Genomic DNA, 21303 nt, shown 5'->3' with positions numbered 1-21303 from the left:
AATTATTGGTTTATTAAATGATTTTTAAATTAAATTAAATTCTGATTAATTTAAATGATGTGATTGTTCACATCAAATGCCACATAATGTGGTATATAAATGTGATATAAAAACATGGTAAGAATAGCATTACTGATAATTTTTAGTTTAAATTCATATGGCCATTAAAATCCCTTAACTTTTAAAATACTTTAAAATTTAATCATAATAGAATACATATGGAGTTTAATGAACTACTTTAAAATTGTAAAGAATGCATTCTCATTTCTAGAGTTTTATACTCTTTTAAAATCTTGATTGAAGACCGGTGGACTTCTAATGAGTCGATATTATACTCTAACATCACACTGGATATGTATTATATTCATGGAATATGATTTGCTTTCAAATAAATCAAGAGACCCCCCCCCCCCCGGAGAACCGTATATGAAAATTTCATCTCGTACGGCTCAAACAGAAACACCCAAATACTAGTTCTTAATACTTTGATTTATGTTCTTAATGTAGGACATTTGAGTTTTTCTTGAGCATAAAGTAATCAAACGGAATAATTTTGGAGTGAGTCTCTCAGCTTGTTCGTGTCAAAGTTTTAGATTTTTCTACTAAGCTATTAATTTATGACAATGAAATAAATGAGTAGCGCGTAGTGATGTCAACGTAACGTTTTAGGCTTATTTGAGTTTTTTGGCGCTCAAGATCATGTCTTTCGGGTTCAAGGCCTTTTGCAATTATGTTAGGGACATCTCAAGCTTTAATACGAGTCATTTTGGGCCTGTTTTGGAACCCTGAAGATCTAGAAACGTGGGATTCTTTATGGTTGGGTAGATTTCCCAAAGTTTGAATATGAATGTATTTCCTAGTTATCTTATTCTATTATGTTTCCTAGTTATTAGAAGACTTTTTCTCGTAAGTATTTTATTTTGTAGTAGTTATCTTTCAAGGTGTATTCTATCATTTTTCTTTTTCAATAAAATTCTTTTTGTTTATAATTGTATGTAACTAATTTCTGTTTTTCTAGGGCAAGGCCACAAGCCTTGGCTTGAATATGTAATATTTATTCAATTGCTTATGATGTTATGCATGTATACTTTGAATTATTAGTCATTGTGTTTGTACTGTGTCTATATCTTAATTCTTAGCTACCATCAGGATGTTTAGATAAGTAATCCGATGCAATTTAGTAGGAATATCACTAAAGGATTAAATATTGCTTCTTGTGGTTTATAATTGTAATTTCACTAAAGGCAAATATCACACTCTTAGAGGTTGCAGATTTTTCAAAGGATTTTCACAAAACTTAATGAGTGTTACATGTTCCTATTTGATCTAAATATCATAGATGAGTTGCATGTTAGATATATGTTCTTGCTTGAATATCACGAGGAGAATATACATTTGGAAAACCTAACCTTAAAAGTTGCATGTGTAATTCATAAGTAATTGGTAAAACTATATATGATTGTTAAGGTGATGGCAACCCTAGGCTTTTACAATTTGGTTTTTAAAATGTTTTCTTTTGTTTTCTTTACTTTGCTAATTTCTTTAATCCTTTATTTGTTTTTAATATTTTAGGTAATAAAATCAACCTTTTTCGACATCTTGTTTCAAATAATTAATTAAGAATTAGTTTAAATACAAATTATTCATTCAATCCCTGTGGGAACGATCTTGCATGAACATTCTTACTACGAGAAAAACTTGTGTGGGGGCTTGGCTTGCCACTGTACTTTGTTGAGTGGCACTACAGTCCACTCAAAACTCGCCATGTGGCAAGTCTTAAATATAATCTTTTATCTTTCTTTTATATTTAAAATTTTTATAATTATTATTTTTAACTAATTAATATATTATATATATTAATGTTATGTTTTCTTTTTTGTTTCTTCCCAAATCCCACCCCATGTTTTGCCGAAGGTTTTTGCAAAATGTTTCCTTTTTTATTTCTTTCTCCCTTTTTTGTTTCTTCCCAAATCCCCCCCCCCCCAATGTTTTGCCAAAGGTCTTAGGCTTCAAAACTCCCTCCCTTTTTTTTCTTTCCCAGTTTCGTTTCTTTCTTTCTTTAAAAAAAAAAAAAAAAAAATTCTGCACCCACTCCAATTTTATCATGAAACTACCAAAACTTATGGGGCTCAAAGGAAGTACACAAGTCATCCCGTTTGAAGCTAAGCACTTTTCATCTTTTGTAGGAAAATCCCCTTCTCTAGTCTTGGGAAATTGAAGCGACCCATCCACATAAGCACAAGATTCTTTTTTCCCGAGCAAATCATTCTTCATCGCATAAGCCCATGACAAGTAACGAAAAAAAGGTTGAAGAATAAACCCATTCTAACTATTCTAATCTAAAAGAAGACTCTGAAAGGAAGGTTTGAAGGGAGAGCAGGCTCGACCAGCCTTCGTTCCTCCCCGATCTCTGTATGACTTCAAGGGTTAGTCACCAGGAATGGTAGAGAGAGAGTTCCTTTTTTGTTCATCTGACCCAGGGAAAATGCTCTATATTGGTCTCTCAATAGGCGAAGCAAAACAGAACTACGCTCAATCTAGCACTAGCAATGAGGAAAAAGAGGTCTTTTGTCTAGTAGTCGCCTTTCTCTTGTCTAGATCGGAAGTTGGAAACTTCCTTTCTTTATACAATAGTTGCTTTGATCGTGTGACATGAATAACCCACATATATAGCTGTATTAGGGTTATTTTCTTTTCTTTTAATTGGGGGTTTTTGGGTTCGAGTGAGGGTGTTTAACAGCTTATGGTTTGATCAAAGTTTTATTTCAAATAGTATTATCTATAGTTCTTAATTATATTTGATAGAGATGTACTGAAACCTAGGACACGGCAAAACTGGGAAAGAAAGAAAGAAAGAAAACTGGGAAAGAAAGAAAGGGGAGGGAGTATTAAAACCTAAGACACGACAAAACATTGAGGGGGGTTGAGATTTGGGAAGAAAAAAACAAGGGGGAAATAAATAAAAAAGGAAACATTTGGCAAAAACCTTCGGCAAAACATGGGGGGGGGGATTTGGGAAGAAACAAAAAAGGAAACATAACATTAATATATATAATATATTCATTAGTTAAAAAAATAATTATAAAAATTTTAAATATAAAAGAAAGATAAAAGATTATATTTAAGATTTGCCACGTGACGAGTTTTGAGTGGACTGTAGTGCCACTCAGCGAAGTCCACTCAGCGAAGTCCAGTGGCAAGCCAAGCCCCGCACAAGTTTTTCTCTCTTACTACAACTACCTTGTTCTCTTGCCAGTATTTTTAAGTGTTTTTATCCCAACTTTTACACGTGGCAAAAATCCTATCAACTTCCTTGGATTCATTAAATTGACCACACCTCCCTTAGTCATAGGCTCACTTGCAATAAACTTTGTGGCTCATCCTAAGATATTTAATAGAAGTTGATAATGCTGGAAAATGCTGGTAAATTTAAACCAGGCATTCTAGATTTCATTGCAAGCACAAAGTTTGACAGTAACTCTGAGATTAACAATTACTTGAATAATGTACTTAATCATAACACATTTGTAACAGAAAATATAGCATATAAAAATACACTTGCAAGCTGCAACTTGATCATCCGATTCTGATGGTTCAGTACTAGCGCAAGTATGGTCATACTCACCAATTATTTTCGACATTATAAAAACAGTTACCCAGTTGAGTAGTGCACAATGAAGATTTGGACTGTTAATTGTCATTCAAACTATTCGTAACTAGAATTTGACCTCATTGTGTACTCTGCCACGAGCTGAGCGAAGGACGATGATTTGTTTTCTAGCAATCTTGCTGGAGAATCATATTCCTCAATAAGCCCTGCAACACGATAAAAAATACGTTAAAGTAAAAACTAAGGGGATCATTAGGAACGTTGGATGGATTCATATGGCAATACTAACCGTGACTTAGAAGCAGAACCATGTCACTGTCAAGAACAGAAGTTATACGATGCGCAATAGTAATGACTGTGCAGTCAGTAAAGTGTTGTCGAAGGGTCTGCTGGATCAGATTATCTGTAGCTGTATCAACCGATGCAGTAGCTTCATCAAGCACCAAAACCTTACTTTTCTTCAGGAGCACACGGCCAAGGCAGACCAGCTGTCTCTGACCCATACTCCAGTTCTCTCCATTCTCGTTAACTGCAGCAATTCTCGAACATAAGCACAGATAATCTCCATGACATTGAAGGAAATGAGAGCATCTATATAGCCTCTATGTTAGAACAAACCTGTGGAATCCAGCTTTCCTTCCTTTTTCCTAACTTCATCTCCAAGTTGGCACTTTTCGAGGGCCTAAAACAAATAAAAGACATGTTAACGAGTGACGCCAATTTAGAACTGAAATATCAGATACTGAAGAACATTTAGTGGGAACAAAATTCTTATCATCAATGTAAAATCTACCCACCTCCCAAATTTGTTCGTCTGTGTACTCTTCAAGTGGGTCCAGATTGCTTCTTACAGTCCCTTCAAACATGGTTGGGTCCTGAGGGATAATACTCAGCCTAGATCTCAAATCATGCAGTCCAATTGAAGAGATATCAATACCATCTATCAAAATCTGGCCGGCACAAGGATCCACAATTCGGAAAAGGGTCTGTATGAGAGTTGATTTGCCACTGCCAGTTCTCCCCACAATCCCACTTTTCAGTCCCCCAGGAAAGGTACATGTGAGACCTCGCAACACAAGTGGCATGTGTGGAGCATAGCGGACCTACGTAAACATGAAATAACAGTCATAAACATGACTGATCCTATATCGTATGAAGAAATACACCAGAACAGAAAGTACCTGAAGATCACGTATATCAACTTCTCCATGTGATGGCCAAGAAGGATCCGGCTGATTGGATTCTATTACAAGAGGAGGCTCACTGGGAATATTAGTGTACTGTAGTAATCTCTCCACTGATATTATTCTGTTCTCCACATTGCAAAGATTCCATATGCACCAAGCTTGTAACATGTTTAGATTAAGTCCATATGTGACAGCCAATCCCGCAATGCCTTTAGGGTAAAACATCCAAAACAGATAAGAATAAAGAGAATTCATAGATTTGCTTAACAATTATTTCAAGAATAATCAGTAAAACAAAAGACGAATATCACTTGCCTGGATCAATCACCCCCGCTGGAATAGAAATCAAGAAAATCAAGGAAAATCCAAATGTGATAGATGACAACATATCCAATCGAAAACATAGCCATTCCATTGCAGCTGCGGTATGGAACTTAGGCTGACCAAAACTATCGTTTAATTTCATGTTTGTATCCCGGAATCTTGATTCCTGGTCAAAGCTTCTAATAGTCGTTGACCCTGAAATTGTTTCAGCAAAATGTTGTATCACTGGAGCTTTGCATACTCCAACCAATCGTGCTAGTTCTCTTGCTGCAGGAATGTAGTATTGCTGCATCAATATAAATTCGTGAGCATTTTTTTAACATGATTCTTGTATATTCCTGGCTGTAACAGGAGTAAAATTTTGAATAAAAAAGGAAGCCAAGTTCGGGCATGTATAGGCATGAAGAAAGAGCATCAATAGAGCATGAAAAATGAAGAATTAAAACTGAAGGATTTTCCACAGTTGAATTCATGTGATAAGTTGATGTATCAGTACAACGTATAAGATAGAAGCATTCGAACAAAGTGAGAAAAATTACCTGATACCAGATACAGATTGCAACCACGGGGATAAAAATGATGAAAACCTGCCATGCAACCAGTGACATCACTACAATAATTCCCAAAAGCTGGATCATTGAGTTCGCAAGGCCCCCAAGTTGATTCGGCATGTTCATGTCCACTACATTTTGGTCAGTAGAAGCCTGCAAGAAATTATGTAGCAACATTTATTCAACTACTGATTTTAGAAATATATTTTGCTTTGAACCACCCAATCAGGCATGATATTACAAATATATTTCGCTTACTCTGTTTAGGATTCGACCACTTGGAGTCGAATCAAAGAAAGACATTGGAGCACGGAAAATGCAATGGTGCATTTTACTAAAGAGTATAGTTGCTGTCTTGTACCCAGCTGTTGCAAGAAACATGGATCTGAAAAGAATACATAAAGAACTTCCAGTAGCCAAAGCAACGTACACAACTATCAGTGTAGAGCTTGTAACAGCAGGTTTTGCATCCTCAGACACGGGAGTTGCCCAAGCCATCCAGTAATTGCTTCCAATTTGAAGGATCTGAAACAAAATTTGTCCAAGCAATACAAAAGGCACAAGAGCTCCTCCGTACGCTGTGGTGATATACTTCCAGTAGACTAAAAACCCAACTCTACCCTTCTCTCTCTCTTCTTCTTGAACAATCTGCCCTTTTGGCTCACCTAAATCATCTGTTTTACTATTTTGAACATCACTGCTTTCTTCTTTTTGGACAACCCTATTAGTACTAGCAGAATTTCCTTCTTTGCTCACACTTATTTTTTCAGCAGGCCCCTCCTCTACAGAATTAAGCGTGGACAAAGCTTCCTCATGCGCTCCCACAAGTTCCTCAAAATCAGTTCCGGAATTAAGAATATCATTGAACTTTCCAGCTTGAGTAATCCTTCCGTCCTTCATGACCTGATGACAAGGAGTAACTTTGAGTGGACATATACAAAGTAGATAATATCACGTATTGTAAATTGGAATTTCATAAAAAAAAGCTGTGTGGATATTTTACCAATATAAGATCAGCAGCCGGCAAGAACTCCACTTGATGAGTGACATAAATTACTGTTTTCGAACTCAACAGGCCTAGTAAACATTCCTGTAGTGCAATTGTCAATTAAATAAATTAATAGTGAAGTGTAAAAAAAAAAAAAAGAATATTATTGATGCATATGTCAATAGTTCGATGATGCAAATGACTTTGAAGATTCAGTTTATTACGTATGGAATCACACTAGAATAGAGAAATGAAATACCTTAAAAAGGTGGGATCCTGTATGAGCATCAACGGCACTAAAAGGATCATCAAACAGATAAATATCAGCATCTTGGTATACAGCACGTGCAATTTGTATTCTTTGCTTCTGCCCTCCACTTAAATTGATTCCCCTCTCCCCTATAACCGTCTGATCACCAAATGATAGAACTTCAAGGTCCTTCTTTAACGAACATGCTTCTAGAACCCTGTCATAACTTTCTCTGTCCATCTGTTTACCAAACAATATGTTTTCTTCTATCTTTCCACTCTGTATCCATGGTAACTGAGAAACATAGGCCTTGGTCCCACACAACTTAAGAGTCCCAGATATCTTCGGAACTTCTCCCAGAATGCAAGAAAGTAAGCTCGACTTGCCTGAGCCAACAGTACCACAAACAGCAACTCTCATACCACGGCTCACTTTGAAATTTATATCCTTCAATGTTGGATTAGGGGAAGATAAATCCCAAGAGAAATTCCCATCGACTATCTCAACTGCTGTATCAGAACTACCTCTTGGGATGTTCTCTATAACATCTGGCTGCAAGTCATCAAGACAAAGGAATGATGCAATTCTATCAAGAGATACCTTAGTTTGTGCTATCATCGAAATTGTGTCAGGAAGACTGTAAATAGGCTCTTGAAGAATTCTGAACGTTGCAAGTGCAGATAAGATCTTCCCAGATTCAAGTGGGATTCCCAAAAGCATGCAAGCAACAAAAGTGACCACAGACACAAATGTGGGGGCACCCCAGAAGACAAATGAGGTCATCGCCCAAGTGTAAACGAACTTTCGTAACCATCCTGCCTCTGACTTCCGGAGCTCATTAATTTTAGACAAAAACTTCATCTCCCATGCTTGAAGCTTGAGAATTCTCATGTTCCTCAAGATCTCAGATGTTGCCTTCATCCTTTTATCTTTTGACTTCATTAACTTCTCTTGAAACTTCTCCTGCAAGGACCCCAAAGGAACATTTGCCAACATAACAATTATCGTTGCAATCAATGTTGCGATAGCCGCAAGACCAAGATTTATGTACAAAATCACTAGGGCCAAGCCAACTTGTACAAGGATCATCCATGGTTCGTGCATATACCAAGTGAAGTCACTGATCCTCTCAGCATCGACAGTCATAAAATTGACAATCTCACCGCTTGTGTGGCCCTGCTTGGACTGGCATGACAAGGTCAAACCCTTGTTATAGATGGCTGTAACAAGTACTGCACGGATTCTTACTCCTACCTGTTGCGTCTTAAAGAACCAGTGCCTTTGAGTGAGGCATTCCACAAGCTTTGCAAACAAAAATGCAGAAACCAAAACATAGCCTTCATTTTTGAACTGCCGTCGCCCGTAGAGGTATTGAACTAGTGTGTCAATCAGATATGGACCGACATAAGACGCCAATGTGTAAAAAATCCCAAATGAAGCAGTCATGAGAATCTCTTTCCAGGCTGAGAAGATTAGTGCCTTCACCAGATGAAGTGTGGTAACTCTGCCGTTCCCACCACACCCCACATCGAGCTTACTTTTAAAACAAGGATAGGACCCAAATACACTGTCAACCTTATCTAGTTCAGGAACATCCTCAAGGTCCAACGCCTTTTTATTGCCAGCCGCAATTAGAGGACCCATCCAAGCAAAAGTAAGAATGCTGAAAATTCCAGCGTTCGAATAAGGGTTAACATTTGTTCCCCCTCTCGACTTATTTGACTCTCTATCATTACCTACACTAGTACTACGATTACCGTTTAAAAAGGGTTCTTCAAGAACAGAATCTCTGTCCTCTTTCTTCCCTAAAAACCCCACATACATGAAAAACAAACCCGAAACAACACAGACACCGTCGAAAATCAAAGATTTAACAGGCAACGAAACACGATCCTTGTGAAGAACAATGTCAATGACAAGGGAATAGCAAGAAATAGAGAAATAGAAACCCCACCAAACTCTCAAAAAGTTTGGGAACTTAATGGATTCATCAGAATTGGAGAATTGGGTATGCAAATAAACACAAACTGCACCCCAAGAGAGTGTTCTAACAGCTAAATCCAAAAGGGTCACTACTTTTTCATCAGACCAACCATTTTTGTACCAACAAAAGTAGTTCAATAAACAAAAAACCAGACTAAACCCAGAAACACAGAAAGCACAAAGTAAAGCCTGTTTGTAGTACGAATTTCGGCTATTCGAAATCCTCTGTTTCGGAGACTCTCCTCCTCCTCCATCACCCCCCTTGAATTTCCTCCACAACCAAGAGAAGAACAACACAAATACCAACACTATATGTAATGAACCAGAAAACCCATGTATAAAAACCGGTTTGAGCAGAAAATGGGTACCTGGATGCATCGGTGATGAGTAGTGTGAGAAGAAGGTTGAGAGAGTACCGTGGTTTGATGAACCAAAAAATTCCATGATTTCTGGAGCTTTGTGCTCGGGGGTTCTGAAATTCTGGGAAAAGGGGTTTGAGTTTTGTTATTGGAGGAAGATTTTTGTGTGTAGTTATATATTTTTTGGGGGGGGGGGGGGGCGAGGGGAAGTGGAAGTACGAGAGAAAGAGAGAGAAAGAGGGAATGAAATGTCAAAGTGGAATTTTCCTGGAGAGGAGGCTAACGTAGTGCCCAAGACTCACATGACGGAGATCGCTTAGACATAGACTAAGTGACGCAAACAACTGTAGGTTCGAGGAAAAAAACAACAATTTGAAGTTGACACATAAATTGATGTTAAACTATAATAAAAAATTCATAAAGAGCCATACTTTGAGAGAGTAGCATTTCTCAACCTTCAATTAACATCATTGCCCTTGCACTATGATGTGTCTTAAGCGTCAAACCTTGGGTTTGAAGTGGCAAGTTCGAAGTGGTTTGATTGGCTATAAAAAACAAACATGATGATGAGATTATGGTAGGATTACTTCTTATCTAATCACCCTTAACTCAGTTCATTACTTATTCTATCTACCAAACGAGGTCTTAGACTTTTGCGGTTTGTTTAATTTCAAATTCACAGAAAATTACCACTTAGTATTACGATTTAATGATATTCCTCTTTATTAGTAAGTTAGAGGTCTTAGATTCAAGACGAATTTGAACTATTTTATTGCTAGTCTATTGTAAAACTAAGTCCATCTCCATCTACTTTGTCTATATAATATCATTAGTTCAGAAAGAAAAAAATCACTTAATTTCAAGCACATGTTTTGACTAAGCATGTCAAGTGGGACACCCTGATTCCAATTTCCATGTCGCATGTTGGATTTTGATGCTTTTTTGAATTTCGATGCTTTTGAAGTGGTGCACCCTTCTTTTTCCAACAGGATCATCTCCGGATCATTTTGGTGAAAATCATAAAGATTCGTGAATTGTGTTCATTCATCATATATCGTGTCATCAATTTTGTTCAGTACTATTTATGTTTAATTTTAAATAAAAACATTTAAAATAATTTCTAATTATACGATGTACAATGAACGAACACGATTCACAGATCCCAGAGATCCTCACAGAGAGAATCTGACGAAGATCCGGATTCCTTCTTTTTGGACGAAGTGGTAATGCCTTTTAACTTTTAAGTTTTGCATTTTATCATGAGTAAATTGTTAATTTTTCTCGTAAACTTTCACTTGGCTTTTAATTTCTTCCTTAAACTTTTTATTTGAAAAATCAAGGACTTAAACTAATTTTTTTGGGGTGTCCTATTCACACATACCTTTTTACTTTTCACACACCCCTTGTTAATTTCTGTCCGTTGATCTTCTTCAATTCATCCAATCCGACGGCTGAAAACTAAAAAGGTGTGAGAGAAGTAAAAAGGGGTGTGTGGATATCACACCCCATTTTTTTTGCCGATTTCCCCCTACCGTTAGTTGTACATAGATTGCAATCAAATTAACATTAATTCTTATCACATGCAAATCACGTGACTCTCCTTTGAGTACAAAAAGTGTCACCTTGCTAGACCTTCAGGCACAAAAGCTACCAAACGAGGCCTTAGACTTTCGCGGTTTGTTTAATTTCAAATTCACAAAAAATTACCACTTGGTATTACGATTTAATGATATTTCTCTTTATTAGTAAGTTAGAGGTCTTAGATTCAATACTCGCTAAAGACGAATTTGAACTATTTTATTGCTAATTTATTGTAAAACTAAGTCCATCTCCATCTACTTTATCTATATAATATCATTAGTTCAGAAAGAAAAAAATCACAAAAAAATCACTTAATTTCAAGCACATGTTTTGACTAAGCATGTCAAATGGGACACCTTGATTCCAATTTCCATGTTGCATGTTGGATTTTGATGCTTTTTTGAATTCCGATGCTTTGGAAGTGGTGCACCCTTCTTTTTCCAACAGGATCATCTCAAGATCATTTTGGTGAAAATCATAGAGATTCGTGAATTGTGTTCATTCATCATATATCGTGTCATCAATTTTTGTTTAGTACTATTTATGTTTAATTTTAAATAAAAATATTTAAAATAATTTCTAATTACACGATGTACAATGAACGAACACGATTCATAGATCCCAGGGATCCTCACAGAGAGAATCTGACGAAGATCCAGATTCCTTCTTTTTGGATGAAGTGGTAATGCCTTTTAACTTTTAAGTTTTACATTTTATCATGAGTAAATTGTTAATTTTTCTCGTGAATTTTCACTTGGCTTTTAATTTCTTCTTTAAACTTTTTATTTGAAAAATCAAGGACTTAAACTAATTTTTTTTGCGAATTTCCCCCTACCGTTAGTTGTCCATAGATTGCAATCAAATTAACATTAATTCTTATCACATGCAAATCACGTGACTCTCCTTTGAGTACAAAAAGTGTCACCTTGCTAGACCTTCAGGCACAAAAGCTATGGAATTACACAAATTTGCACATGTTGACATTTTGGAAATATAGGGTTTTCAATTATTATTTTAGAGAATGAATCGATCGAACTACTCTTATATGTTGTGCACATGCTTCTATTTAACAGAAATTTGAATGAAATGAATGAAAAACTTACACTAGGAGGAAATCACAAAAAAAAATTAGTTGAAGTCTTTAATTTGCCGATTGAAAAATTTAAGGGAAAATTGAAGGGTAAGCAAAGTTCAAGGAATAAATAGGTAGTTAATTCTTTTATTATTTTCAGTAATATTATTTATAAATGAAATGTCTATAAAATAGTTTAATACCTATTGATATGATTATTCCTGATCAGTTCTCATTCCTTTCAATCCTATCAAATCAAAAGAGAAGAATATTTTTTGTGACCAATATATCTTGTACTTTTAACGAGGACAATATATAATATTAGCAATCAACTCTTTTTTATTCAAACACACATTGAGACAAATGGGTCATTTAGTCTTAATCGCATGAAGATAAGTAAAAAGACGAGCAAAGAAGGGTTTAGTTTGACTTTCTCAATTTAGCACCATAAGATTCAAATCTTGGTTGACAAGCCATGCCAACCATCAGTCCAAAACCATCAGTCTTTGAAATTAGAATTTTTTTTAATGTATAATATAATGCCACACATCCCCTCCCTTTCTTTCGCATCACGCAAATAAATAGTCACTTTTCATTCAACGGTTTTTTAGAAAAAGAGGAGAGCATCTGGATGAATAAAATAAAATAAAATAAAATAAAGAAGAGTATTACTTTCTTTTGAAGAGATGCTCTTTTTTATTGAAGACACAATTTTAATTGTGTGATTCGTAAGTGTTTAAAATATTTTGATTTATCGACAAGATAAAGTTTAATCATCGATTCGAATAGTAATGTTTACATACTGAGCAAGGATATTGAATAAAAATTTAAGAAAATGTGAATCACTCGTCTAATAAACATTTTGCTTGCTAATAAAATTTTCAGTTGCACACTAATAATTAACTTAAATAGATGACAGGTCAGGTACTATGCCTACTTAGTTAATAGAGTCAACAAATATACAAGCAAGTGGTCCTTTACCACAGTTGTGAAAATGTGTTGAGCTCTTGCATGACGACGTGGGTTCAAACCCCGTCGGTGGCTAATCTAACAAAATCCACTGTTTGAGCAAAAAATACAAATATACAAGGCTTGGGAAGATGATAAATACCTCATATAGCTAGTTTGGAATTGCGTGTGCTACTACCCTACACATATTTGGACCATATTAACTTAACGTATTATGCTGTACTAGTATTGTTGGATGCTGCTTACGAGTCAGAATTTACAATTATTTTGGCTATAGCCTATTAATGACTACATTTTCGTCTATCTTGGTGCAGTATGATGAACAAAATGTGGTTTAATGATTAAACTTGTGTTTGGGCATGAACTAATGGGTTTAGGCCGAAGGTGGATAATTGGTATAGGATTTAATCCTTGGCCCAGTGACATCCCTTCATGCCAAGTGGCATTTAGATATCCAGCCCACGATGGATTCGGCCGAGTTCTAACAAGAGAAGGACTCTTAAGGGTCAAGTTGAAGAGTGATTCGGTCGAATCCTAATGTAAGTAAAATTGTTAAGGATCAAGATGAGTTTTAATAAGATTCGTAATATTTCAAGAATCAAGGCTCATGGCTGATCAGATTAGCAATGAATCAAATGTTGAAAGAGGATTGGGTTCAGAGTCTTAGTTTTAATAGAAGTGATTGAAGGCTGTGCGCGAATTAGGCTTATTTAATAGGAGATTGGATCAAGAGATGTCGATGAGTTATAGTCTTGATAGGACTTTACTTCAACATGAGTAATTAGTGCGAAATTCACCCTACAATTAGAAGTGGTTTTGTAACATTAAGAAGACGCTCAACTCAACACACACAAACGCCATGCACAAATCTCGCTCTACGCGAATCTCTCATACTTCCCTAACTTCGTCAACATACGTTCAATTTGGATTAACGACACTGTGTTGACAACTGGCGACATCTTTAGTTTGGACTAACAACACTAGAGTCGTAGAATCAGGTAACCAAGGAGCATCTTTAATTTGGAGTAATAGTACTGCTTCGAGTTTGACTGGTTATCTGTCTAAGTCTTTATCAATAAGGAATGTTCATTCTTCTTATTGAAAGAGGTCAACTCATTAGCCCTCTCGGCCAGGTTACATAGTGTTCAGCACATTGAAAGTTGAGCCTGTCTATGATTGGTTATTCCCAGTTGCATTTCAAGTTCGGCATTATAATAGTCGAACAACATTTACAATCAAAACACTTATTTCTTTCAAGTACTTGTGTTCTTACAATTTGATACCAATTCGGCCCACCTATATTTTCACAAATATAGTTGAGGCATTTGAACCTGGTGTTGAAGATCCTGAACTTCATAGTGACTAACAACTTGTCTTCATACTCTAGAACCCAGAGGTCTAGAAGTGTTCTTTCCTCAGTCATGATTGCTCGAATACAGAAGTAAGAAGTGTGTTTGACACCACCACCACATTCATTCAAATCGTCAACTGAGCTCGGTTGGAGTTGGCACGCCCGCATTCACTAGAATGCCGTAATTAGCTTATTAGTTCCTCAGCCTGCGCGCCACGTAGGCATGGTAGTTGTTAGGATCAACAACTTTTATGGTAGAAAACCTTTGGCTCCAAATTGGGATCTTATTAAAGACATCATGAGAAACTTAGATCAATTTGGCGAGATTTAAAAAAGAAAATGCTAGGGATACCATCTATTAAACTATATTTTGAAAACTATATGACATGATTGTTGATGATTGAATTACTACTTAACTATTGATTAACGTGCTTATTTCTTATCGGTGACACACTACATGATTTACAAATGTGGTCTAAAAATTTGATCTACCTATCATGTCACATCCCGGCCCGGGTCCATCACATCCCGGGCCCGTTCCACCATCGTAGCACGATATTGTCCACTTTGGGCTTACCATTCCCTTACGGTTTTGTTTTTGGGAACTCACGAGCAACTCCCCAATGGGTCACCTATCATGGGAGTGCTCTGGCCTCCTTCTCGCTTAACTTCGGAATTCCTACGGAACCCGAAGCCAGTGAGCTCCCAAAAGGCCTCGTGCTAGGTAGGGATGAGAATATACATTTAAGGATCACTCCCTTGGGCAATGTGGGATGTCACATAGCATTACTCAAAACTATAACCATGTTGCTCATGAGCATGAGCTGGCTAAATATGATTGGTAACCAAATTTTTTTGTTCATATTTGCTAATATGTTTCTAAAAACAATATAAGCTTGCTAACTATAATTAACTTAGACCAAAACAAAAGTACTAATATACCTTTCATAACTCATAAATCCTAACTTAACCACAATTCTTTACAGTGCACACGCTATATATACCTCCATTTTTTTTCCTCTCATCATCTGAGGTATCATAAACATTCACCATTTCATTCATGGTACATGATTATTTAAGCTATGTTGATTGTTTCTGTACATAGGCTTTCTGGAGGTAAAGCAATCTAGCTAACAAGTCATAGGCTTTCTCGAGATCAACCCTACATGAACCTACCATGGGCTTTGCTTTTTAGTTTGATTTCACCATAATAAAGTATAACACCATCATAACCACAACCAATTGCCACCGTCTTATGTTTAAATCAAATTAAACGGATTTTAATGGTAACCCGATAACAACCCACAACGGCCTTTGCTTTTTTTTTTCTTTTTCTTTTTCTTTCTTGAAAGAGTTTGTGAGCAATTCGAATGAATGGTCTGTAGACTGTAGTTTACTATTTCAAAATTTTCATCCCCGAGGTACACCAATGAGCTTCTACCTAGAGGCCGCTTCCCAAAACTAGGGTTAGGAAGCACTGTATTGCTACTGAACAAGAAGATTGTCATCTTATAAAAATTTGTTTACGTATCCTTTTTGTCTGGAAGCCTATACATATATAAATTGTATGATGACAATCTTCTTGTGGTGGTAGGAGTCTCGTGACTAAGATACTCATTGAGTAGTGAAACCCAAGTGCGTGCTAGACCTTGGAAAAATGATCAGAGTCTGAGAGAGCAGAGAATAAATTCTACACATGCATATCACAGGAAAAGACACGATAAGTTACCACATATTTTTCTGCATGATAGGGGCTCCATCCATAGAGTGCCAAATGACTCACCATTGGGTCATTGAAAAGGCTGCAAGTCGTCAAGAAATGACGAATAGGATAGCAACACAAGTTTACCAAAAAATGAAAAAAAAAAAAAAAATAAATAAACTCACCATTGGGTCATATGAGGCTTATGACACTCCTCCACCCTTTAGTGTAGATAATATCGTTTGTTAAAAAAAAATAAAAATAAAAAATAAAATAAAGTTAGCTCTTTGTCACTTTCTCATGATAGTAATGTTGGAGTGAGATTGACTTTTAGGTTTTACCAGAAAAAAAATGGTCAACTACTAATCTACGCTAGTATGAAGACGAAGGTATAAATTGATTTTATATAGTGCTCTGGAATTTGGAAAGATCAGGATTTTTAAGTAGATATCTTTTTGTTCAAAAGTACGAAATTCAAGATGTAGTGGTTCAAATGCCCGAAGTATTCTATATGTAGGAGCCTGAAGCATTAAATCTCCCATATTTTTTTTTGTTTTTTTTTTTTGGGGGTTTTAAAGGTATGTATATTACAATTTTATACCATTTTATTAATATTAGTTTGGTTAATTTCACTAACATTCCTTAAGATTTATCGTGTTTTATATAATCCCTCACAGGTTTGAGAATTACACTCTGAAATTCCAATCTACTTTCACATCACCTCTCAAGTACGAATTGAAGAGGGGGAGAGAGATAGAGAGACTTTTGGTGTATGCAATATTTTGAGGGTTGAGGGAACTAGGGACAACAATACATACGTTCTTCTTTTCATTTTAATATTCACTGCAGTTCTTAAATTTGATTTTTTTTTTAAATTTATGAAGCATTCATTTGGACGTGTTTTTAAAATAACCGAAAGTGATTTAAACAAAATCTTTTTGGATTCTAAAAGCATTTAAGTGCTTCATGGAAGAAACACTAGTTAGGTGCACTTCTTGCAGGAAGCACTACATTACATGTGCTTTTTGGAGGAAGCATTTTAAGTGTTTTTCTAGGATTTACTTGCATTTTTACTAACGATTGGTTCTAAAAACACATTCATCCATTTCAAAGCACTTCCAAATGATCCCTTCATCTTTTTGGAATGATGTGAAAGTAATTTAAAACTTTAGTGGGTGTTAGGTATGGTTTGGGGTTGCGGTAATTTTAAAAAAAGCTGGTATAAAAAAAAGCTGGGAGAGTTTTTGGTGTTTGGTAAACACCCAAACTAGTTTTTTTTCAAAGTTTCAGATGAAAAAAAGCTAAAAAGTGGAAGCTGCAAAAAGCAACTTCAAAAAGTGGCTTATTTTCAAAGTTTCTCCTGATTCCTCACACTTTCAGGAGGAAGAACAACGTTGCCATGTCCCGACGACCCAGCTCCAATCCGTTGATCAAGAATTGCAAATCGACGGCCCGATCATCCATTTCTTAATCGCCGCCTTTCTCCTCCCCACATTGCTTTCTCTGTCGCCATCTCTACCTCTAGCTATGTCATCAGAAATGGTGAATTTCTCAGCCTTGAACGTGAGGCTGTAGCGCACAATTTTAGAAACCCTAGTCCCATAAGTTCCAATAAACCTTAGTTTGGAGGTGGAGTGAGAGGAGGAGGAGAAAATGAGGATTGGGGTGAAGAAGGAGTGAGCGTTGTCGTCATCGTCGGAGAAGAAATTGTCGACTAAGGTTCCGACATGGGTGAGGTGTAGAAATGGGCGGTGTCGGCGGCGGAGAGAGATCAGAGAAGGGGACTCGGCTGAAGATCTGGGAGAGCGTTGGTTGGTATTGCCAGCGCCAGCGAGGTCGAGGTAGGAGATGAGGGATTTGAGAGAAGGGTCGCGGTTGACGAAGGAGGTGAGGAAGTGGGTCCCATTTTTGACGACCGTGTGGAAGGAGAAGATGAGGAGGAAAGGAAGGCGAAGGTGAAGAGGTTGCCAGCGAACGACTTCGTGGCTTGTCATAGCATATTAGTATTATACCTTTTTGGTTATGTCACACAATCACAGCTGTTTTACATAAAAGTTTACCAAACACTTTGCTGCTTTATTTCACAGTTGCTTATTCTCACAACACAGTAGAAGCAACTTTTTTTTCAAAGTACAGCAATACCAAACCAGCCCTTAGTGTAATTTCTCAAAGTTGAAGAGCTTTGTGAAACACGATAAACTTCAAGGGTAACTAACCCATTTTTGTTTTCATATTGTAATGAGTAGGGGTATAATTAAAATATACATTTACAATAATGGTTAACAAGCTGGGTTTTCTTAATAATATTATTATTAGATGAAGCCATCACACTATGTGTACATAAATATAAAAGATTTAAAATGAAAAAATGTATGAAAGAGAGAAGTTAGAGTGGGGTATATTTTATTTTATTTAAATTAGAGAGAGCTTTGATAACATGTTGGCAAGGAAAAGAAAAAATACCCAAAATTTTTGTGTGAAATTACTTTAATGCTCATGATTTTTTTTTTTGATATTTTCTTTTAGTTTTACTGTCACAGCCCGTCCCGAGATTCTATTTATTGAGGCTGTGAAATGACAAAAGTACCCTTGACTGTTGCTAAGGTATGTGTGACATATTAATTTCAATATTACATACATTCCTAAATTTTTGGAAGCAATTGAGTTGGAGTAAAAATTTAGTTGTATTTTGTGTGGTTAGGGGCTTAGATGGACCACCCACACACAAAACCATCACCCTCTTCTCTCTCTCGTGTCTCACTGTCCCGTACCCTCTCTCACTCTCAGTTTCTCTCTCTCTTTCCCTGTCGAACTGTACGGACACCTTCACCCACGATCATCCAAGCACGGATCGAAGGTGCCAAGGGCACCATTGTACTTGTGAGGACCCTACAAACTCATCCATACCCATTTTAAGTAAGAAATCTTTCGATTTCACGTTGAAAACTTGAGGTCCGGTTTGGGTACTATTCATGAACTTTGTAATGGTTGGTTTTTAGGACAATCCAAGTTCATAGTGAGCTTTAGGAGGTTCTCACGAAGCTCGGGGACCTTCGTTTGAAGGTTTTGGACGTTGGGATTACAAGGTTCGAAGGTGGCCAGTTTTAGGTGAAATTTCCCGACGTGATTTCGAAGGTTTTGGAAGTTTTAAAGGTATAGCCTTCTTCCTCTCGTAATTTGTGAAGTTTTGATGAAAATTTCATGGAAAATGGTTGAGAATCGAGCGTGAAAAGGGCGATTGTAGGTTTACCTAGTTTCCGACGCCGGTGAGTTTTTCTGGCCATTGGAGGTAGGGGATGATGCGCGTGGGGGGCGCGTGGACCCGTGCCTATCCCGGCGTGTGGGGGCACGTGACAAGTCCAATAATTATTTTAAAAATACCTTGACGTCCGTGACATCGAGTAGGTCACTTGGTATATTCATATACCCAAATTGAGCATCATATGAGAAGTTATTAAGAATTGTCGGTTAAGTGCTTTAATTAACGTTTTTATAGTTGTTTCACATATAGGTGATACCTATCCCGAGGACGAGCGCATTCAAGGACGTCACGGGGGTTACGACCCTTTGACTTATCAGTGAGTGGGCAGTTATTTTCTGTTATTACCTATATACTACTGAATTTCCCAGAAATCGAATTTAAATAAAAGTATGTTTTTAAAATGCCATGCATGCATATTATGAATTATACGAATTAGTAATTGATGCATGTATATGTGAAATGGTGCTGTGGACGCACATGTGAGTATCGGGTGAGTTTATATTGTTCATATGATTTATTAATGATGTGAATTGTGTTGAGATCTCATAACCTGCACCCTTGGTGTTAGTGCTTATATTATTCACCCCGCACCACACGCTCACCTTGGATCCAAGTAGGTGCATGTCGTACAGACTATAGAGTGGTTCCGACTGTAGGTGATTTTAGATTATTATACAGCTATTGATGAGAGAAGCATTAAAGCGTATTTTTACACCTATCTTATCGTACAGGCTACTTCAGGTAATTCCGATTTATGTGAAGAGTAACGCCGTACAGGTCACTGCGGTGACTCTGGCTGGATGGGATATTGAGCTTTAGAATTAACCGTACAGGACCAACTGCAGGGTCTCCGGTTGATTCATTATTTCACCTGTTATATTGATGCATCCTTATTCTATTATTGATATTTATGCATGACATACTTTCCGAGTTTTGATAAAGAATTGTGATTTGAGTTATATGAAGATTATATGCATATTATGTTATTTTCTGGGAAAGTATACAGGTTTTACAGCGAGGGGTTAGATATGTTATTAATTGAAATGTTTTCGAAAAGCTTTGTTTTACTAACCCACTCAATTTTGTTTTGCGCCCCTCCAGGTTCTAGTTAGCAGCGTTGGTGGCCCACGAGGATTCCCACGACATTCTGACAGACTATATAAATGTAGGACTCACCTTCGGGTGTTGTAATTTAGTTATGTTCCTACTTGACTGCACCTAGGACTTATCCTCTGAATATGTGTGTTTCACACTTAAACTTACTCTAGCATGTTACTTGGTTATTATTGCTAGTATTTGGTTTTTATTTCTTCGTATTTCTCTTATCTATTGCTTCCGCATCGCACTTTTGGTTACGTCACGCCCACGTGACGGCCAGCACGCCTTGATTCTAGGATCGGGGTGTGTCATTTACCTGGAAGGGTATAGTAGTATTTTTCAAAATTTTGGTTGACAAAGAGAGTTCTATTAATGATTAGTATAGATATAGATAGATTAGAGTTACATGCGATGATTGTACAATAAGAAAGTTAGTAATAACATATACTTGTCCATTCGTTTATTGTATATTTCGCTGCTTTAGTTGGGCAAGATTTTGTGCACTAACTTGACGGTGCGTGTTAGCTTGCGCCCATAAGTTATGATGTTCTCTAAGGCTAATTACCAGTTTGTGACTATTTGTTATTATTAACTTTTGTTTACACAAAGTGAAATTCATCAGAAAATCTAGTAATAAATATTACTTGTGGGACCATAGATTTTTTTAGGAAAACTAATGAAAATGGCTTGAAAACTTTGAGTTTTAACAATAAGGACAAAATAAAGGGTAAAGTGAATAGTATCAGGATTGACTTTTTAGTGTAAAAATTGAAGGGAAAATTATAAGATTCTAGAATGGGATTTCAAATAGACTATCATGCATATACAAATCATATTGAATATACGAAAGCAGCGGAAGCATTTATAACATATTATCAAAGCTATAGTCATGCAAATCCCCTTCAAGGTTCATAGGTTTATATATAATGCATCAAAACATTTTAAAGAACCAAGAACAAAGTGAAGGTTAGTCTTATACCTCTTGATCTAGACTTGAGACCAAGGATGGACCACCT

General features: G+C 36.6%; 1 protein-coding gene and 1 long non-coding RNA gene across 2 annotated transcripts in view; both read right to left on the bottom strand.

The window, feature by feature from the left end:
• Positions 1–21303, bottom strand: part of LOC126589724 (uncharacterized) — a 52303-nt gene that overhangs the window by 26206 nt on the left and 4794 nt on the right. The window lies entirely within an intron of this gene.
• LOC126589711 (ABC transporter C family member 3-like) lies at positions 3409–9448 on the bottom strand. Its single transcript, XM_050255089.1, has 10 exons — positions 6920–9448; positions 6676–6762; positions 5931–6575; positions 5661–5825; positions 5113–5407; positions 4792–5006; positions 4408–4713; positions 4229–4292; positions 3900–4139; positions 3409–3816 (listed from the first exon to the last, which is right to left on the bottom strand). Exons 1-10 carry the CDS (start codon positions 9335–9337, stop codon positions 3707–3709), a joined length of 4545 nt encoding a protein of 1514 aa, XP_050111046.1. The 5' UTR covers positions 9338–9448; the 3' UTR covers positions 3409–3706.

This window comes from Malus sylvestris, chromosome 11 (assembly GCF_916048215.2).
Source record: "Malus sylvestris chromosome 11, drMalSylv7.2, whole genome shotgun sequence".
Classification (NCBI taxonomy): Eukaryota; Viridiplantae; Streptophyta; class Magnoliopsida; order Rosales; family Rosaceae; genus Malus; species Malus sylvestris.
The sequence above is the reverse complement of the archived record's forward strand: the minus strand, read 5'-3'. Positions and strand labels throughout refer to the sequence as shown.

What these genes read in the sequence shown, in the direction of transcription:
- LOC126589711 (XM_050255089.1), bottom strand. Translation starts at nt 9,337, where the DNA reads ATGGAATTTTTTGGTTCATCAAACCACGGTACTCTCTCAACCTTCTTC. An exon ending in AGCGGGGGTGATTGATCCAG is followed by an intron (nt 5,007 to 5,112) that starts GCAAGTGATATT and finishes TTTACCCTAAAG; the next exon opens with GCATTGCGGGATTGGCTGTC. An exon ending in AGGAAAGCTGGATTCCACAG is followed by an intron (nt 4,140 to 4,228) that starts GTTTGTTCTAAC and finishes GAATTGCTGCAG; the next exon opens with TTAACGAGAATGGAGAGAAC.